This window comes from Protopterus annectens, chromosome 5.part0 (genome assembly GCF_019279795.1).
Source record: "Protopterus annectens isolate FY-2018-M chromosome 5.part0, PAN1.0, whole genome shotgun sequence".
In the NCBI taxonomy this organism is placed as follows: Eukaryota; Metazoa; Chordata; order Ceratodontiformes; family Protopteridae; genus Protopterus; species Protopterus annectens.
In genome coordinates, this window is record NC_056735.1 from 205,937,305 (window position 1) to 205,957,231 (window position 19,927).

The window sequence follows — 19,927 nt, forward strand, 5'->3', positions numbered from 1 at the left end:
GACATAGGCAATCATACATTTATACAAATGAAAACAAACTATATTGGGATATTTTCATATGCAAACATTACACATCACATATAATTTTCTATACAGTCATTGTCCATCTAGCATTACATAGCTCATTCAGTTCCTGCCTTCTCTTAAACCTGAATTCTCCTCCAAAACATTGTTCTGCAGGTATTGTTCCCCAAATTCCCATTTTTATTTCAATGTAATTTGCTCATACCCTTTTCTAAAGATCCAACTTCTGATTCTTTTAGCTCTCTTACTATGTTTTTTTCTTGTTGATTAAGTGAAATCTATACATGTGTGTGGGTATATACAATGCATATATACACACACACACACACACACACACACACACACACACACACACACACACACACACACACACCACATACTCACATATTACATACACACACACACACACCACATACTCACATATTACATACACACACACACACACACACACATATACACACACACACACATATGTGTGTGTGTGTGTGTGTGTGTACGTTTTAATAAGGGCAATGCAAAGACACAATGAGTAGCACTGCCACTACAAAGTATGAGGATATGAAGTTTGATTTTTGGCTGGGTGCCTTCTGTGTACAGTCTCCATGCTCTGCCTACATCTCCATATGCTGCAATTTCCTCCAACTCTGAAAGACATGTATAGTAGGTAAACTGTCATTCCCCAAACGGCCTGTATGTGTGCACACAATATGTGAATGACAGCAGGCATTCTGTGATAAACCTGATCACTGCTCAGAAAAAGTTTCAGCACATTGCACCCACTGGCTAATGGGACAGGCTGTAGTTCTCCCATCACTCTGTAAAGATAGAGCAGGTTATTGGAACTGGATAGATGGATGGATTTTACACATATTCTTTGTAGTAGTATGTATGATGTCTCTCCTCTGGGTCAGTAATCAAGGAGTTTCGATCCTCACCACTGACAATGGGGGGAACGTTCTCTTAGAACAAAAATAGATACACACAGTATTTTCAGATGCAGCTCTCTGCACCAAGCAGAATTTCCCTTAACAGGACACATGGAACACATGCCAGTCCTGGGGCTAGACGACTTCTTCTCCAGGCCCGAAACAAGACTCCACGTTTCTCTGCAGAAATTAGTGCTCTGTGCCCGTTTCAGGTAGTTCTCACACACACTCTGAGATTTCAATTTCACACACAAACACACACACACACCCCTGCGAGAGGCTGGCACAGATTTACCCGCTATAACACCTTCACCCAACCTCTAAGGTAGATTCACTGCCACCAGCCAGCTACTTTAAGGCTCTTACTATGGTACCCAATTACTCTTAATAAAACTAATACTTATACAAATGGTAGTATTAACCAATCGGCAAGACTTTCAGGAAAGTGATGTTACAGTGACACTAAATAAATGCAAGTACTCTTAGGGTTAAAAAGCCACAATGAAAGGTTTAGATATATTTAATAATAAATAATAAAAAAAATATGAGAGTATTGAGTCTCTATTTACAATAAACATCAGAGTTTCAATTCACAGGAAATACAAAACATAACACCAATGGAAAGACTCAGATACAGAAAAACGATATTTTTACTAATCTCACTACTTTTTCCTAACTGACTGAAGGATTACTGTTCCCTAGGTAAGTTACTTATTAAAGCAAGGCAAGATGAACTGGGTGAGTGGTCCTGTCAGTTCCAAAACAGAGTGCTGAGTGTCATCTGTCACATCTCTCACTAGTATCTAAATACAATTTCAGTGCTGGCTACAGAATGACATAATATCTGCTCACCTGATTCTGTAATTCCCACACTAATCCCTGACTACAAGTTGAGCCAGGATCTGGCACAGATGCGTCACAGTACACATTTAGAACTTTGCTAAAGCTTATTCCAACATCTGGAGACTGTAAAACAATTTCAACCCTTTCATCCTTTCTGCAGAGACTAACCAGCCATTCTCTGGTACCCCAGGGTAGCAATTAGTTCACCATTAAGGACAATAACAGCAGGATTCCAGCCCAGACATTCCATCTCTGGCTGCATTCAGGCCTGTGAGAGAAAAATCTTTATGCCCTAAACCAAGTCATTTAATTTCAGGCTATTTTTCCTAAGGTTAGCTGGGCTGGGCTTAACTCTTTCCCTTCCAGCATCCTGTGTTTATATATATATATATATATATATATATATATATATATATATATATATATATATATATACACACACACACACACATTTCATCAGTTAGAAATACAGTCTGACATACATGTATATTTCTTTTCTGTCCAGGAGGACCCACTGTTGATACATTTTTAACACAAGCAACTTTACAAATACATGTTTAACACAAGCATGTGTACAAATCAATTTGATATTCAAATGACATTAAATTCTTTACAAAACTCCAACTAGTTATGCTGGCATATGTTACGCATGCATTGCCCTGCTCTCTCTGGTATAACTGGCACTACCTCACATCATCACAGTAAGCATCACGGTATCAAGGTACATGAATATTTCAAATTAACCTTAACTCTATACTATACATGCCATGTGCTTTTTATACCAAACATTGTTTTGATCACTTTAAAATACATTTTAATAAAAGCAACATTTCAGTATTTAGTATCATGACTAACTCAAACTGTCCATATATCTGTTTGGTTTCTAAGATGGTTTTCCAAATTTAGCATATTTATGGGAATGTTTCTGCAGATATCCGATCTTCCTTTTGATACAGTGCTTTCTTTATTACAGGTTTCCTTGAAGACACAACACGAGGAGTCTCTGTTCATAATTCAAGACAACTACAGTTCTCCTCATCTCTGTTTTCTTGCATTATTTTTCTCCACCTTTCATAAGAATGACACAGCACTTTGGATCAGATGCTTGGCCAACTGACTTTGGTTTCAAGTTGCAAGCCTATCCGTGCTTTTTGTACTTTTATTTTGTCTCCAGCTTGCAAATCTGGGAGTTTTCTGCAGCATTTATTACATTAATATTTCTGTCTCTTTGAATTTCTCTCCAATACTTCCTTTGTTTTATTGATTTTCAGGTATCAAACTTCTACCTATTAACAACCGAGCCATTGATAAATGCAGTTCATGCAGTGGGATAGTCAAGGATTTAAAAAGTGTGAGTTGGTAATCCTCATAGCTTTTGTAACCATTTTTCTCATAAGATACTTTACTGTTCAGAGTATTCTCTCCATTTGTCCATTTGAATGTGGACAGTGTTGCCTAGACACTACATGTTTGAATTTCCTCTTATGCACAAATCTTCGTAATTCCTGACTTTTGCATTTCAGACCTTTGTCAGACACAACATCTGGTATCACTTGTCTTTACAATACAGCCTTCAATGCACTGATCACACTTGGACTCACTGCTTGTTGTGCCTGTCAGTATTATTAATTTAGGGAACTTGGCTTTTGTGTACAATTACTTATCAGCAATTGCAAAATGTTTTTGTGTGCATTTGTGATATCTTTTTTCCCAACTCATTGTAAAATATTTAATTTGCAGTGGGACTTTTTCTCTGCTTGTGTATAATTTATTATTTTACAATAAACGGATGAGTACTCTGTTGTGGGGCTTTTTGCCCCTTGTATATAATTACTTATTTATGGTTTAAATGGGTTTTGAATCTGTTGTGGAGCTTTTCTTCCCTGGACTCTGATGAAAATGGGCCATTGGCTCAGTCGGCTTTTCCTGGTTATCAAAAGACAAATAAATAAATAATCTACACATATAAGATGCAATACCTTTTTTTTTAAATTAAACACATCTGTGCTCATTCTGCTCCAAGGAATAGCTGTTGCTGGGTATGCTAACAGCTTTTCCTTTAGGATTTTTGTAACAGTAAATTTATGATCTTTTTCATATTTTACTTTATTCAAATGTGTCTCATGTCTCCTCTCAAGCATGTCTCGGTTCACTATAATTTTGTCAGCTTTGAATATTAAGAACTAAACACAAATTACTTATTTTTCAAAGAAAACAGAACGTTACACGTCTTTCCTTGCTAATAGTTTTCATTCAGTCCATCTTCTTCTTGTAACTTTTTTCAGTATCTGCATTTTCAAGTGAATGTTAATGTATTTAAGTGAATGTTAATGTACCTCTGGAATTTTTACATCTCCTGATGTCAGTAGCAATTGTTCAGTAAAAACTGCAAGAAAAACCCACATTAGCTAGAGTTTTTACTGTGTGATACCTTCATCATCCTGTAATGGAGGCCCATTAGATAAATGCAAATGATCCCCTAACACCGTCAAGTGTTTCAGCTAAACTGCTTCTGAATGTCCATGACTTTTTTTTTACTTTTAAGTCTTTATGGTTACATTCAGTCCAATAAAGCCAAACCCCATTAGCTGTGGACATGCATGTTTCAGCTTTTTTGTTGACCTTGTCGGCACAGCAAAAGTGCAGTACTGCTGAACAAAAACAATTCTGTAATTTCTTATTAACATATTGATCAAACCTACCTACTCACACGTCCTTAGACCCTAGGTACTTCTGCAATAAAATAAAGAAAAAAAATGACATAGCATTAATCTTCAAAGTAGAACTTACAAGTCCTACATTATTCTGTTAAAATATCAGTCATCTAACTGGCAGATACGCTGTAGAGGATCTACATCACATAATAATCAACCGGTGTAATCTTGACCTTTTGGATGTGGCTGACCTATTTAGTTACCTTTTAAAGTTATCTGCACCACTGGGCTATATAACTAATAGGGCATTCAGTCATCTGGTTGATGACCTTTTACCCCAGACCTTTTATATAGAAACCAGCTGATTGTTTGGACTGCTCACACTTTGTAATTAAGATTCTTGCTGAGGTTTCTGATATCAAAGTTAGTTCTAATTTGAGTGAGGGGATGTGAGGAAGGCACTCCCCACAAACAGAAAACATTTAAAATTCAACAGCTCCATTCACTTGCTCGGTCCACTCAAACAGGCTTTTTGGATACAGTCATCAATGTAACATATAAACAGGCTTTGTGGACAGTCATCAATGTAACATATTATATTCATCTAACAGTTATGATTCTCCCACCACAAACAAACAATGACAGACCTTTAATTCTTAGATTAAGCACTTTAGTCTTGAATATATCAAAAGACTTCTTCAGAATCTAAAATAAGGAAAACAGCTGACATTTAAATAACCCTTTCAGCTAATCACATGTTCTACTAAAACCAGTCATAAACTCATACAAATTTAATCACAAAATATACCTTTGTAAGCTTAACAACTTGTTACAAAGTAAAAACATCATATAAACACACACACACACACACACACACATATATATATATATATATATATATAAATATATATATATAGAACAATAAAAACATATCACAACATACATTACATTTTATAAGATCTTAATTTTAAAATACTAAAACCAGATAGATATTCATTCAATCTAGGGGCTATCAGGGCATTTAATCTAATTTGCCAATTAACCTCCCTGGATTCCACAATATCTTCCCATGGTCCACCTCCTATATTCTTATGCAGTATTTCTAGAACATAAAAATAAAAATAATGTGTGGGAAATTGCACAATATGCTTATATAAAGCACTATTTTTACTTTTATTCTTTATATCTAAACTATGCTCGTAAATATGTTCCCTAAGATGTCTGTTTTGCCTATATAAAATCCTTTGAATTCTTGGCACAGAGCTACATAAACTACCCCTATGGAATTACAATTAGTATATCATCATGATTTTATCCTAACCCCATTAATATTTACAGAATCTGCCTCAAACATATATTTACATTGAGGACGAAAAACACATTTATTAGTACCACCCTTCTTTGTTGTTTTTAACCCAGAATCATTTTCTGCTCCATAAAAATATTGCTTGAATGCTCACTTTTCTATATACCACTAAAGGGATCTCACCCCAGTTTCAACCATTCCAATTTTTTTTTTAAGTACCAGTATTATATTACTATAGTCCAAATTATAACTAGTAATAAAAGCTTTAGAAAAATCTTTTCAGGGTTGTATTCCCAAAGTTCCATGTGTTCTTTTATTAGTAGCTCTTACAGGTACAAAGTGGCCCTTTTTCCCTTTTAGATCAACTTCATTGAAGATTACTAAAACCACATTATAAGGATACCTACTAGAGCACAACACATTGCTTAATTTTTGGCCCTTCAACATAAAGGCTTCATCTTCAGATACCATCCGGGCTAATCAGACATACTGTCCTTTTATAATTGTCCTCTTTTGATTGTCAGGATGGCAGTCTGAATAATGCAGGAGAATACTGGAATAAGTTGTTTTCCTGAATATACTACTAACTAATTTCTTATTAACCATATCCTTGCTGATGGAAACATCTAGGTAGTTGATACTTACATTATTATAGGAAAAAGTAAAGTTCAAAAAGAGGTAGTAAGATTTAAGTAAAACATAAATTCCTCTATTTCCTGAACTGACCCTTGCCATATAATAAATATATCGTCCAAAGATAGGACATAAGATTATCATGGTGGGGGGCTAAAGGAGTTAAATAGAAATTTCTTTTTCCCATTGAAGTAGAATAATATTAGCAAAAACGGGGGCACAAGATGCCCCCATAGTGACCCCTTTCCTTTGCATAAAATATTTTCCATATTTTAAAAACAATATTATTAAATAGCACTGTCTCCATAAAAGTATTTATTATATTAATCCCATTATTTACAAAATCCGTATGTTCCACCATAAAATCGTGGAACCACTCAAAACCCACACTGTGAAGTATTACATTAAATAAATTCATCACACTGACTGTCAAAAATATCATGTTATCAGAATAACTAACACCCCTAGGTTTTTCCAAAAAATCCCATGAATCTTTGCATATGTTTAAAACTTTTTAAACTATTCCTAACTTTAAAATCAATGTATTTGGCTATTCGATGTATCTTGGATTTTCCAGCATCCACAATTGGTCTCATATGTGGATTTTGTAAATTCTTATGCAACTTTTGGATGCCAAATATTTTTGGCATAACAGGGTGTTTAACCTTCAAATAATAAAACATCTCAGCAGTTATTTGATCTTGCATAACCATAGCTTTCAGTAGGCAGAGCATTTTCTTACAGCATCTATTAATAAAATTCAAAGAAATAACTAAAAATAATCACTGCTCATGTTCAATCATAAGTCACAAATAATCTTTCTGATATACAACCACCACCTATCCCCCTTATCAGGTTTCATTAGCCTAACTATCTTATCCCTGCTCAACTGGTTTAAAAGCTTAACTTCTTCCTCAGATAAATTAGAATAAATGGGTTGTTTCACATTCAATAATGTCCTAAACTCAAATTTACATAATTTTTCAAAAATGAGCAGGAGTAAAGGGAATGGAGGATTAAAGATACTTCTACGAGTCAAGTCATGTGGTACATATTCAATAACATTGTCATTAAATAAAATTTTAAGGTTTAATTGTCTTAAATAAAATTTTAAGGTTTAATTTTCTTAAATATAACTTCAAGTCCACTAATAATTCACAAATGTCTGCTCTACGAGCGAGTATGAATGTGTAGCCCTTGCTTAACAAATCAGCATACTTGTAATCAACTTGTTCAACAGTAAAATTGTGTAAGTTAAAGTCACCTGCTGTATTTTTAATAACTTGGAGGTATATTCACTGTATCCAAGGTTGCATGATTCAGTTCTGCCATCTCTCTCTCCTTTCCATTTGTTGATTCTGCCACGATCCATTTCCCTTTTTTCTTCCCCGAGGCTGCTGTAATGTTTGCTGGTTCGTACACTTTCATAATCTCTCAGAGCACCTTAAGGGACCTTCCTATAAAGGGGATATTCCTCATTCTCGTTGGAAGGCTTGGCATCTTGCAGACCAATAGAATCATAGGATTTGGTTCTCACCTCTCCTACTTTCAATACTAGATAGGCTCGCCCATTTTGACAGTTATTTTGATCTCTATTACGTTTTTTTAATTTTACGGTCTTGTATACCGGACCCAATCTTATCTACTTTAATAAAACATAAGTATACTAGCGATTAGCTGGGGGGGGGGTATTTAAATGTCAATTGTTTTAGTTATTTTAGATTCTGAAGAAGTCTTTTTGATATATTCAAGATGAAAGCACTTTATCTATAAATTACAGGTTATTATTTTCCTTGGCTGGTCACTGTTATTTATTTATTTTTTAGTTCAGCTGTAGCATAGCCCAGTTCCAGGTTTGCTCTTTCTAGGTCTGTTTTGCAACTGTGGAGCATCAAATTCAAGGCATCTTTGCTGGTGAAGGCCCTTCTGCACCCTTGTGGGAGGAGAATGCTGTCTGGGTCCCATCTAACAGAGGGTGATTGGACTACAGATCAGAGAGAGCATCCTTATTGGCTAGTTTGAGTTAAAAGGGTTATTTCTTGTTTTATTTAAGCCTTGCATTGTGCTTGTTTATGTGCAGTGCACCGTCGCACAGCTGTGGTTACCAGTTTTGCTTGTTAAATTTTCCTTTAGCACTTTGCTTGTGACCCTCCAGAGGTTTTTTGTGATCCTGCTCTACTGTCAGGTGGAAGACTAAGTCTAGCTTCAGAGTTACCAATATACCTCTCACCCACTAGCCATTCTGTGAGACCTCTTTTCCTGACCATATAAAATTACCTAACACTGTGGACGGACAATTTCCCACAGGTTCTCCAGCCAGCTTGGTTGACATGGGCATCCTGAGGCAGTGTAGCAACTGCATCATTTTCATCGACAACCCTCCATTCCTAGTCCACACAAACTCAACATGTGAGAGATGCAACTATATTAAGAACCTTGAATCCATGCTCTCTCACACATCAGTCAGCACATATGACAATGAGCGGATTGTCAGCATGCACACCTTACCTCCTACTCTACCCAAACCCACATCACACATACCTACTTATGCAGAAACATACCTAAACACCAGAGACCTCAGAAACACAAACACAAGCAAGCTACACTTAATACTTCCTCAACAGAACACAATACACATAATAGCTCACTCACCAGTGTCTTACCTGTCAAGCCCTTAAGGCAAAACACAAAACCAAACATATTAGTCATAGGTGATTCCATTGTGAGACACACACATCCCTCTTACTAGGCTGGATAAGGAAAAGGTCACAGTCAGCTGTCTGTCGGGTGGCAGGATAATCCATATCACACATGCACTCAAATCTCTCAACAACAGGTACTGTTATGACAATGTCATAGTCCATGTTGATGTGAATGACTTGAAACATACCTGTCATGAAGAGAGAGAGATGACTGAGCTCTCGGACTATGTGACTCAGGCAGGTATGTCCCTAGCCTTAAGCAGCATTTTACCTTCACCTAGGATGATGCCTCAATACAAACAGAAAATGACTGACTTCAATAATTGGCTTAGTTTTTGGTGTCATTTTAAGGAGATCCAGTATCTGTCAGCCTGGGATGACACGATCGACAGACCTTGATGTTTTGTCAGAGATGGTCTTCATCTGTCACCCCTGGGATTTTGGCTACTGTCTAACGCTTAGTGCCTTTTTTAGGCAGTGTCTCAAGGACAAAATTCCCGATGTATAAACTCTAAAAACAACCTCAAGGTTATGCTGCTAAACACTTGGGAGTCTTAACATGAAACTGCACTCACTGGAAGCAGTCCTCACCTTGGAAGACGCAGACATTTGTGCAGTCACAGAAACCTGGTTCAAGGCAGTGGAGAGCACTCCAGCCATACTGGGTTACACCTCCTTCCACATGTTCAGACCACAAACTAAAGGCGTGAAAACTAAAAGAGATGGTGTATCAATATTCATTAAAGTTAAATACACCTCCAGAGTGGTCAAACAATATGATTCCCTGGAGATACTTCAGGTGCTATTAACTGTTGGTAGGACACCTACTCAAGTCATTGCCAGCTACAGGATCCCGTCCATGAATCAGGACACCCACTCTGTCTATTTGTATCTACCTGAGTCTATTAAGATACATCTGAACATCATGGTATTGTGTGACTTTAACTACCCATCCATTGGGTAAATTATTCATGCTCAAACTCACTTGCCCAAAGTTTCCTTGGCTTTGTTAATTCCAATGCCCTGGACCGGCTGGTTGACACCCCCACAAGGTGTACCAACATCTCTGATCTGGTGCTTACTAATATGGGGGACCACTGTAGCACCCCCACTGTGAGGACTTCTCTGGTGAGACCTGATCAGAAATTAGCCTCATTCAAAGTAACTATTACACCTGCCCCCCTCCCCAGCACTTCTCTGGTGAGATCTGACCAGAAATTAGTCTCGTTCAAAGTAACTATTACACCTGCCCCCCCCAGCAGCAACTAAACTAAAAAACGTCTCCAAAACAGATTATTTATACCATCCCGTAAGAGGTTATAGTTTCACTGCACCTCCCCCCTCCAGATGGAACTAGCAACCATGCCAAGTTCTACATCAATGCTTTATACAAACACCTATATAACTGCACTGACTCTATACCTGATAGGACCAAAACAAACTCCTCAAGGAAGAGCAAACTAAAGTCACATGCAAGTCTTCACTTCAAAAAGTGTCAAAATGTATTTCTAACTATGCGCAACATTAGTCTGTCTACCTGCATGCCTGTGATGAAATAGCCAGGTGTTATATGTGCAAATGTCTGTGAAAATAGTCTATATGTTGTCTACACATTGAGTCCAGAGACACGGAATTTCATTCAGTTTTTGCACTTGTGTGATTTCTTAATGAGAATAAAGTTTACTTTGACTTTTGACAAACCTGCCTGGTCGACAACTGCCATTAACAGACTTTACAATAAGAGGAAGAAACTGCTGTCTAAGAGTAAGAGGGAGTAAGACCTAAACTGTAAACACTCCCTTCTCGGCTTAAACAAGTGAGTAAGACTTCATGTGAAGTCCTCCAAAGCAAACTACAAATCCAAATTAGCTTCCTCAACTAAGGGCAACCATAGGGCGTTCTTTAGTTACATCCATAACCTAAAAGGAAAGGCTCAAATTTGTGCCAAACAGATAGTTGATGATACTATATACACTGAGCCTGTGGACATAGCTAATCTGCTGGCAGACAGGTTCTTTGAAAACTTCACTCCCCTGTCCCCACCACACGTACCCCATGACATCCCTACCACCTGTCCTCTAACTTGCATCTCACAAGAGCAGGTCATAAACACCCTCTCAAAGGCCAAAAACACAGCATCTATGGGACATGATAACATTTCAGGCTGTGTCTTACATGGTCTCCAACTAGAATTAGCAACACCACTGGGTACTCTTTTCATTCATAGTCTTAAGCACTGGCTTCATCCCAGCTGAATGGAAAATGGCTACTGTTATTCCCTTGCACAAAGGTGGTGCGCGCTATTAGACTGACTAGCCTTATCTGTAAGGCCATGGAGCGAATAATCATGGACCTAATCAACAAAGATATAGGTAACCCATCCCCAAACACCTGACCCTACTCAGTTTGGATCTGTCAAAGGGAGATCATGCCTGTTAAACCTGGTGAACTTCTTCGAGACAGTCACCAAGGCCCTGGATGAGGAGAAATCTCTGCATACAGCCTTACCTGGACTTAGCCAAGGCATTTGACACCATCTCCCACTGAGGCATTATTGACAAAATCACAAACCACACATGAACAAAAAGACTGGTATCCAAAGACAAAAGACTATTTAAAACTTCAAACAAATCAGAAACAGAGTCCCAAAAAATTCTGGACATCTATAGGATCACTTCTCAACCATGGCACAAAAAGCAACCAATGTCCACACCCAGACAAAACACCAGAACAAAAGCCAGTCTATTCAACTCGTACTTCATAAATTCTATAGCTAACATCACTACTAACTTTCCACAACTTCACCCTAGTACAAAGTATACTGGAATAGCCATACTATCCCATCCCTCTCAATCCCTCTCCTCTGCTACCTCATTTCCAGTTGAATCAACAACGAATGCTTCACCCACATTCTAACTTACTACAATCCCAACTTCTACTATAAAAAGACTACTTCTCAAGTTAAATCCCAGCTCTAACGCAGCAGAGAAGCTTCCCACTGAATATCTAAAGACTGCTGCAGTAGCCATTGCCTACCCCATTAGTATACTAATCAACAGGTCCAGCCAAGATTCATATGTCCCAAAACTTTGGAAACGAGTTTTTATACTACCCCTTAAAAAGAGAGGCAACTCAAATGATAAATCAAACTACCAACCATAGCCATTTTATCTCCTAGCACTAAGCTCCTTGAAAAATGCGTACATATGCAACTCCTGCATTTCTTCCTTAAGAACCAAATCCTATCTCCTACTCAACATGGATTCAGACTAGGTCATAGCACTACAATTGCCTTATTATCCTTCATGAACTTAGTCATAAGGCCAGAGACTCTGGAAATACTGTATCCACCCTATTTCTTATCAAAATCATTTGCTAAAGTATCTCACTCACTTCCTCTAACTCAGCTCTGAAATACTGGTCTAGCAAACCCCTCTCTTCACTGGGTTTCTAATGCAGCAGGCAGTTAGATGACAAAAATCTTTAGTGCCATATCTTCACACCTCTACGGGTGTTCTCCAAGATTCTATATTAGGACCACTCCTGTTCAGTATCTTTATTAATCATATTCACTCTTCATTCAGTTAGGGGGCTCTCATAAAATATGCAGATGGCTTTACCAATTATATGCTCCACAGATGCTTCATCAGATCTACAACAAACCACTCATATCAGCATTTACTTCCATAGAGACCTAGTTATACAATAATGAAATAAATAGGACATGCTGGAGGGACAGGTTCATAACCCAGAGGCTCCCTTCACTCTGGAATAAAATCCCAGTCCAGATTAGGCAGACTCCCTCATTGACTCTCTTCAAGAGGAATCTTGATGAGTGGATGGGAGATTGTAGGTTTACCCCGGGTATCACTTCAGTGTCACTGTTAGACAGAGGCACAGTATACTAACCTCGAAAAAGGGCATAGCAAAATAAATTTAAAATGGGTGGCGAAAGCCAAACACATTCTGGCTAGGCTTATAAATGCCCTAGGGCAGATAGCCTAGTATAAACCCATGAACCTATGATTTGTCTTTCAATCCTAACAAACCCAGACTTATTTTATTTACTCCCAAGAGAAACACTTCCATAAACAAATCCCAGTTCACTGTACTTTCACAGAGTAACACAAAACTTTAAGTAGTTAGCCAAAAAAAAAAAACTGCAAGGTGATATAATTGATGAAAGCTTAAAATTTGACCTGCACATACAACACAGTATCAACAAAACACATCAAAACCTAGGTATTCTTTACAAGCATTAATATTTCCTTTCTCTTCCCACTAAACAAGTACTTGGTACCACTTATCAACTTCCTTCTCTTATCTATGGTGCCCCCTTGCTTACTAACCTACTATCCTCCCTAAAAACTAAACTTGAAACATGTTATAACAAGATCGCCAAGTTCACAACAAATGTTAGACATTTTACCCACCACTGCACATACCTACACTCACTGAACTGGGTTGAACTCCCACACTATCTCACCTATCTGCAATTAACTACAACACACAAAATAATTTTCAAACCCTCAGACTGTCCTGCTCTAAAAGCTCTTTATTTACCCACTATCTTCCTAATAGGTCCCTTATATCTGAAAAACAGCACATTTTGCAAGTCCACAAGGCCAACTTACCTGCAGGCCATCTACTTTATTGTATTGCAGCCACAGCCTGCAATGTCCTTCCATTAGCAATTCGTACAATTCAGAATCGTGCTTCTTTCAAAACTTTGTTGTGTGAACACCTCTCTACTAATTGGATCTGTACTTGTACTAATCCTCCTCCCTTCATAACCCGACTGTTATCTTCCTCTCATATATACCCATATCTCAAATTTCTCTATCAATAAAGTGTCTTTAGATAACTTAACTAGAATTACAAATATAATTTCTTGCATACTATATACCATTTTCACTTTTATTTTAACTTCTTAGAATCTTAAGAATGCATTATTGTCTTTGCTTTTACTTTTCATGTAAATGTTCATTGTCTACATAATGTTATATTTTTGTGTAAATTTTCACATTGTTAATACTATTAAATGTTCTATATTTTATGGATCTTTTCTCTGGGCCTCCAGAGAAAATGGGCTCTGCTTGGCCAAGTGGATCATCCAAGTAAACAAATGCCAATAGACTCCCCGTACTCTAGAATAGACTGCCCATACATGTCAAGCAGAGCGCCTCCTTGGCCTTCTTCAAAAGGAACCTTGACGATTGGATGGGAGATAGGAAATTCACCCCGGGGATCATGTCAGTCGGCCTGCTAGACAGGGGTTCAGGGAAGTAAATATTGTGGGAAGAAATATCCAGGGAATTGTTATGGCTAGGCTTGTATCGGCCCTAGGGTCGATAGCCTAGTACAAACCTATGAACCTACCTACACACACACACACACACACACACACACACACACACACACACACGTGTGTGACCACTGAAAAATCACATTATTGAATGACAATTGATCAAACTGGAGGCCAATTGAAACCCCCCCCACACTAATTGCATATACCATCTCCACTGTACTATAATCTCATAGGTTCATAGGTGTGCACTAGGGTAATGGCCCTGGGGCCTTTACAGCTAATTGCATATACCATCTCCACGGTACTATAAACTCATAGGTTCATAGGTGTGTACTAGGGTAATGGCCCTGGGGCCTTTACAAGCCTAGCCATAGGATTACCTGGCATAATGCCTCCCGACCTTAGTTCCCAGTGCCTCTGTCGAGTAGAGTCAACGGAGTTATCCCCGGGGTGAATTTTCTATTTCCCATCCACTCATTAAGATTTCTCGAAGAGGGTCAGTGAGGTGCTTTGCTTGACATGTATGGGAAGTCTATTCCATAGCATGGGCAGCCTCTGAGTTATGAACCTGTCCCTCCAGTACATTCTGTTCATTGTGGTAATGAGGTTGAGGTCTCTGGGGCATGTGGTGTGGAGGGATTGGGATTTCTTTAGATGTAGCATTTCTAACAGAGCTGGGTCAGACATGGCTTTGTAAGTCAAGCAGAGATCGCCTCTAAGTAGATGATATGAGACAGAGATTAGCTGGAGGTTTTTGAGTCTTTGAGTCTGTCCATATAGGACAAGTGTTTAAGGCCTAGGATCCTCTCTATGAGGTAATTTTGTGGCTTCTCCAGTTGTTGCAGGTGTCTAGTGAGATACATGCCAAATGGGGCATTGTACTCGATGACTGGCCTAATGAGGGAAGAGTAGAGGGAAACAATGACCTCTTTCTTCCTGGATGCAAAACCCTTAGTAATGAAATGTGCCACATAGAAGGACTTTCTGACCTCGGTGGCAATGTGGTGGTTGAAAGAGAGGTTGCTGTCAACCTGTGTTCACAGATCTCTTATAACGCCTTCTGTGTTCAGTGGACTACCATCGATGTGGTAATTCATGGGAACCAGGTTTTTCCCAAAGGGGATGATGACATTTTTTGGCACTGAGCTTAAGGCCATGGTTTTGACACCAGTCATTGGTCTCAATGAGGCCATTCTGCAGGATGTCAATATCACTTGGGGAGTTAATAATAGCTCCCAACTTGCAACCGACTGCAAACTTTGTCAGCCAAAATCCCTTCATGTTGGCCTGGACTTCAGAAAAGTAGATATCAAACAGGAGAGGACCCAGGATCGAACCCTGTGGGATTCCACTTGTGACTAGTCAGCAGTCTGACTTGGGAGTCAGCTACTTTCACATTGTGGGCTCTATCTATGAGCCAGTTTGCAACCCACCTAGAGATACAGGGGGTGATGCCTAGCTTAGTGAGTTTTTCTATGATTCCTGAGTGGGGAATGGTATCAGAGGCCTTGGCCAGATCAAGGTAGGCTGTATGAACCACCTTGCCTTCATCCACAGGTCTGCTGACGGACTCAAAGAAGTCGACCAAGTTGAGCAGGCATGATCTACCCTTCAACAAAACCAAACTGTGGGGGATCCAGAGTTTGGAGATTCCCTATATCCTTCTTTATTAGGTCCATGATGATACATTCCATAGCTTTACATATCAGACAGGTCAGGCTAATGGGGAGATAGTTCCCAGGGTCTGTAGTCACTCCAGTTCCCAGGGTCTGTAGTCACTCCTCCTTTGTGGAGAGGGATGACTGTAGCAGTGCGCCATTCACATGGGACAAAGCCTGAGGTGAGGCTGTGATGGAACAGGGCACACAGGTGAGGTGCCAGTTCACTCTGTAGTTCATGTAGAACACAGCCAGGGATATTGTCAGATCCCATAGAAGCTGTATTCTTGGCCTTGGACGGTGCTGTTTTAATGTGTGCAGCAGTAATACTGGGGACCTGGCAATCTACTGGTATTGTGAATGGTCCTTTGGGGAGGAGAGAGGGGTAAAGTTAGCACTGAATCTGTCGGCCAGTATACTGGCAATATCTGTTGGCTTGGTATAGGAGGTATGATTGTGCAGTAGCTCACAGCAAATCAAGGTAGTGCTGTGGAGATTTTTTACATAACTATAGAAGGCCTTGTAGTTGCCTTTACTATATGCTGCAATTCTGTTTTCATAGCTAACTTTAGAGGATTTGATGAGGGATCTCAACTTTTTGTTGCGGCTGATAAGGGAATTTTTCCAGTCTAGGACTTCACCTTATTTCGCATCAGTTTCCTCCTTCTGTTGGTAGAGTTTGTTTATGGCAGGGGACCACCAGATTGGCTTCCTTTTTTTGCAGGAGAGTGTCTTGGTTCTATTGGGTATGGTGAGATCCATGCATTTGTGGACATGTTCGTACAGTGCATTGGTGTATGTTCTCCATTTGCATGGGTGCCGTGAAGTTAGCCACCTCTGTTTTTAGGAGCCCAAAGTTAGCTTTGGAGAAGGTTTTCATGGTGGTTACCTTTGCGGGGGTGGGGTGGGAGGGATGTGGATTTCCATGGTGATTAGTTTGTGGTTGGATCTAACCAGGGAGGAGCTGACTACTGGTCTAGAGCAACGGTCGCCCATGTTAGTAATTACCAGGTCAAGGATGTTGCTACCTCTAGTGGGGTAAGAATGAGCTGGTCCAGAGAATTGGAATTAATGAATTCCAGGAAATGCTGGGCAAGTGTATTGGTAAATGAGTAATTTTCCCAGTTAATGGAGGGTTAGTTGAAGTTGCCCAGTATGAGAGTGTTAGGTTGGACCTTAATATTCTCTAGGGTGCTTAGGAACGTGGAGTGTGAGTCTTGGGACATGGTTGAGGACCTACAGCAGGCTACGACCTGAATCACTGTCTTACCCAATGTTAGCTGCACCTGAAGTATCTCTGATGGGTTATGTTAGGCTACCAGTCTGGAGGTGTGAGCATCCTTTATGAATATGGAAACACCACTGCCTTTGGCGCTTCGGTCCAAGTTCTGAGGCCAAAAGGTGTGGAATAAGTTATAGCTTGGTAGTGCAGAGGTGTTTTCTGCTGCCTTGAACCAGGTCTGTGTTACAGCACAAATATCGATGTTCTCCATTTTAAGGAATGCTTCGAGCGAGTGCATTTTGAGATATAGACTTCTACTGTTGAGCAGCATGACCCTCAGATTGCATTTGTTTGTAGGCATTACAGTGGTAATTTGGTCTTTGGAACACTGCCTAAAAAAGGCACTATAGGGGTCTTGGCCAGTATCTGAAAGCTGAGGAGTGACAGATGCAGGCCATCTCTGGCAAAGCATCGAAGTCTGTCAGTCATGTCATTGTGAAATGCTTTTTATTGAAGGGTATCTGTACTACTCCCCTTAAATACAACTTTCACAAGCCCACATATAGAATAAAGAGTGGTGACCTTGCCAACCAAAAAAAGACAAGTAATACATATTGCTGAGCAAGAAAAAAGGAGAGTAACTTGTGTAATAACTAATACTAAAGACACGAAATGAACAGATATGCTGAAACAGAAAACAGAGAAAATAGCCTTCTGAAATCTGTGAAAGATGAATACCTGAGAGAGTATACAGACTAGAGAGTTACTGAAAATATTTACAGCACTATATGGGGTGCATTAAATATGACTATTACTAACATGTAGATGTCTGTAAGGAAAAGATAGATGCACCGAATAACATTTTAAGTCTTAGCAAATACTTAATCTAACCATTAGAAGGATTAAAATACTGTACTATTGAAAAAAAGATGAGATGAAAAGATATGATTTCCAAAAGTTTATTCAGGCCTGGAATGAATCGCATTGTCTGCACATTAAGTTTATGAATATTACCCACCTTTTGCAGGGTAACCAGGAGTTAAGGGATCTCCTGCCCCATTCAGGTTTAACACATTCCCACGCTGGGCTCCACCACCTGGGAGATTCCATCCCTTTGGATATACATCTACTCCTGGAGCACAATAATCGGCTGGGTCTGAGAACAGGATAAGTCCAATGGCACCAGCATCCATGGCATTTTTTACCTAGAGAGAAACAGGAACAAAATTCTGGCTAACGATGCTTTCTACATCTTTCTCAGAAAACAATGATGAGCTGTTATCTGCTGTAATGAAACAAGACTAACAAAAACAAGAACAGTAAAGCTAATTACAATAACACAGGGAAACAAAGTTCTGATCAGAAGAAGAGGGCTGCATGCACACACGTATACATGCAGCTTACCAATAAACTGCAGTCACCTGTTGCTTCATTCAATAGTGTACTATATATTATAAAACAGTTACAATCTTTATATCTGCATATTTGATTTAGGAGCTCTGAAAACTGTTGTATCTTCTTTTTACGATTTATAACAGAAGCTGATATGATAGCAGTTTGTACCGACTCAAGTGAGCCAGGGACTTCAGGAGTACTGTCTATGGCTGTTGCTAACCACACACTATGCATATCATGGGATACAAACTAGTTTTTGAAATGTTGAGTTCTGTTCCTCTTAAATATACTGGTGTCTCACCTTCAAATGTATAAACCAATTGTCTTACCACATAAACAACGAGCAAAGCAATTTGGAAGGACTTGTATGCTTTTCTTAAATGATTGGCACAACACTGAGGCAGAAAGCTTTCAGAACAAACAGGACACATTTGAAGGAACAAGGCAAGTAAAAGAACAGAAGCACAAGCGAGCCTGTAAGAATGCAAGCACGACAAAAGTGATGCAGGAACTACCTGCACAATTAAAGATGACTAATGCGGAAATTTGCATTTTTTTTTGTTGTTTTTGGATATTTATGTCAATACCATACAAAAGAGGACAGCTTTGTGTGTGTGTGTGTGCGTGTGTGTGTGTGTGTGTGTGTGTGTGTGTGTGCGTGTGTGCGTGTGTGTGTGTGTGTGTGTGTGTGTGTGTGTGTGGGGGGCAAGTTACATCAAGGCATATCCTCTAAATTTTCTGACAATAAACCTGTTTCCATTAACCTTTCCATAAATAAATTATTCTCCATATCCACCACTAACAAAAACAGATCATTTTAAATCTGGACATAAGCTTCCTCATCTCGACTTTAGTTTCACTCATCCTACTTGTTGGTTTCCTAAAAATGTATGGTCCCAGATTGCGTTAACCTATCCCTTCCGGTCTTCTAAGCTGCATATAGTGTTACAGAGGCTAACACTGGCAGATTTTGAATAGCTTTTATGTGTTTTAATTTGTCAGTTACTCATACTAAATTCTAATTTCTGTTAGGTTCCTGTAAAAAGTTGTGTGCATGTGTATGTACGCACATCTTTTGAAGCTTTAAGCTTGGAAGTCATAATATGAAGAATTTCTGTTAGCATTACGTGGTGCAGCGGTAACATTGTTGCCTCACAGGAAGAGGTTCTCCCATTCGATTCTCGGCTGGAGTGCGGGGAATGCCTTCTGTGTGGAGTCTGCATGTCCTCCCCGCGGTTGGGTGGGTGTTCGAAAGA

The 19,927-nt window shown here is 39.1% G+C and overlaps 1 protein-coding gene across 1 annotated transcript in view; it reads right to left on the reverse strand.

Moving 5' to 3' along the window:
- Nucleotides 1-19,927, reverse strand: part of LOC122802144 (glutamate carboxypeptidase 2-like) — a 1,578,923-nt gene that overhangs the window by 662,785 nt on the left and 896,211 nt on the right. Inside the window, exon 7 of the mRNA XM_044071823.1 lies at nucleotides 18,295-18,481. Coding sequence (XP_043927758.1) covers nucleotides 18,295-18,481 — 187 coding nt within the window. The remainder of the gene's footprint in view (nucleotides 1-18,294; nucleotides 18,482-19,927) is intronic.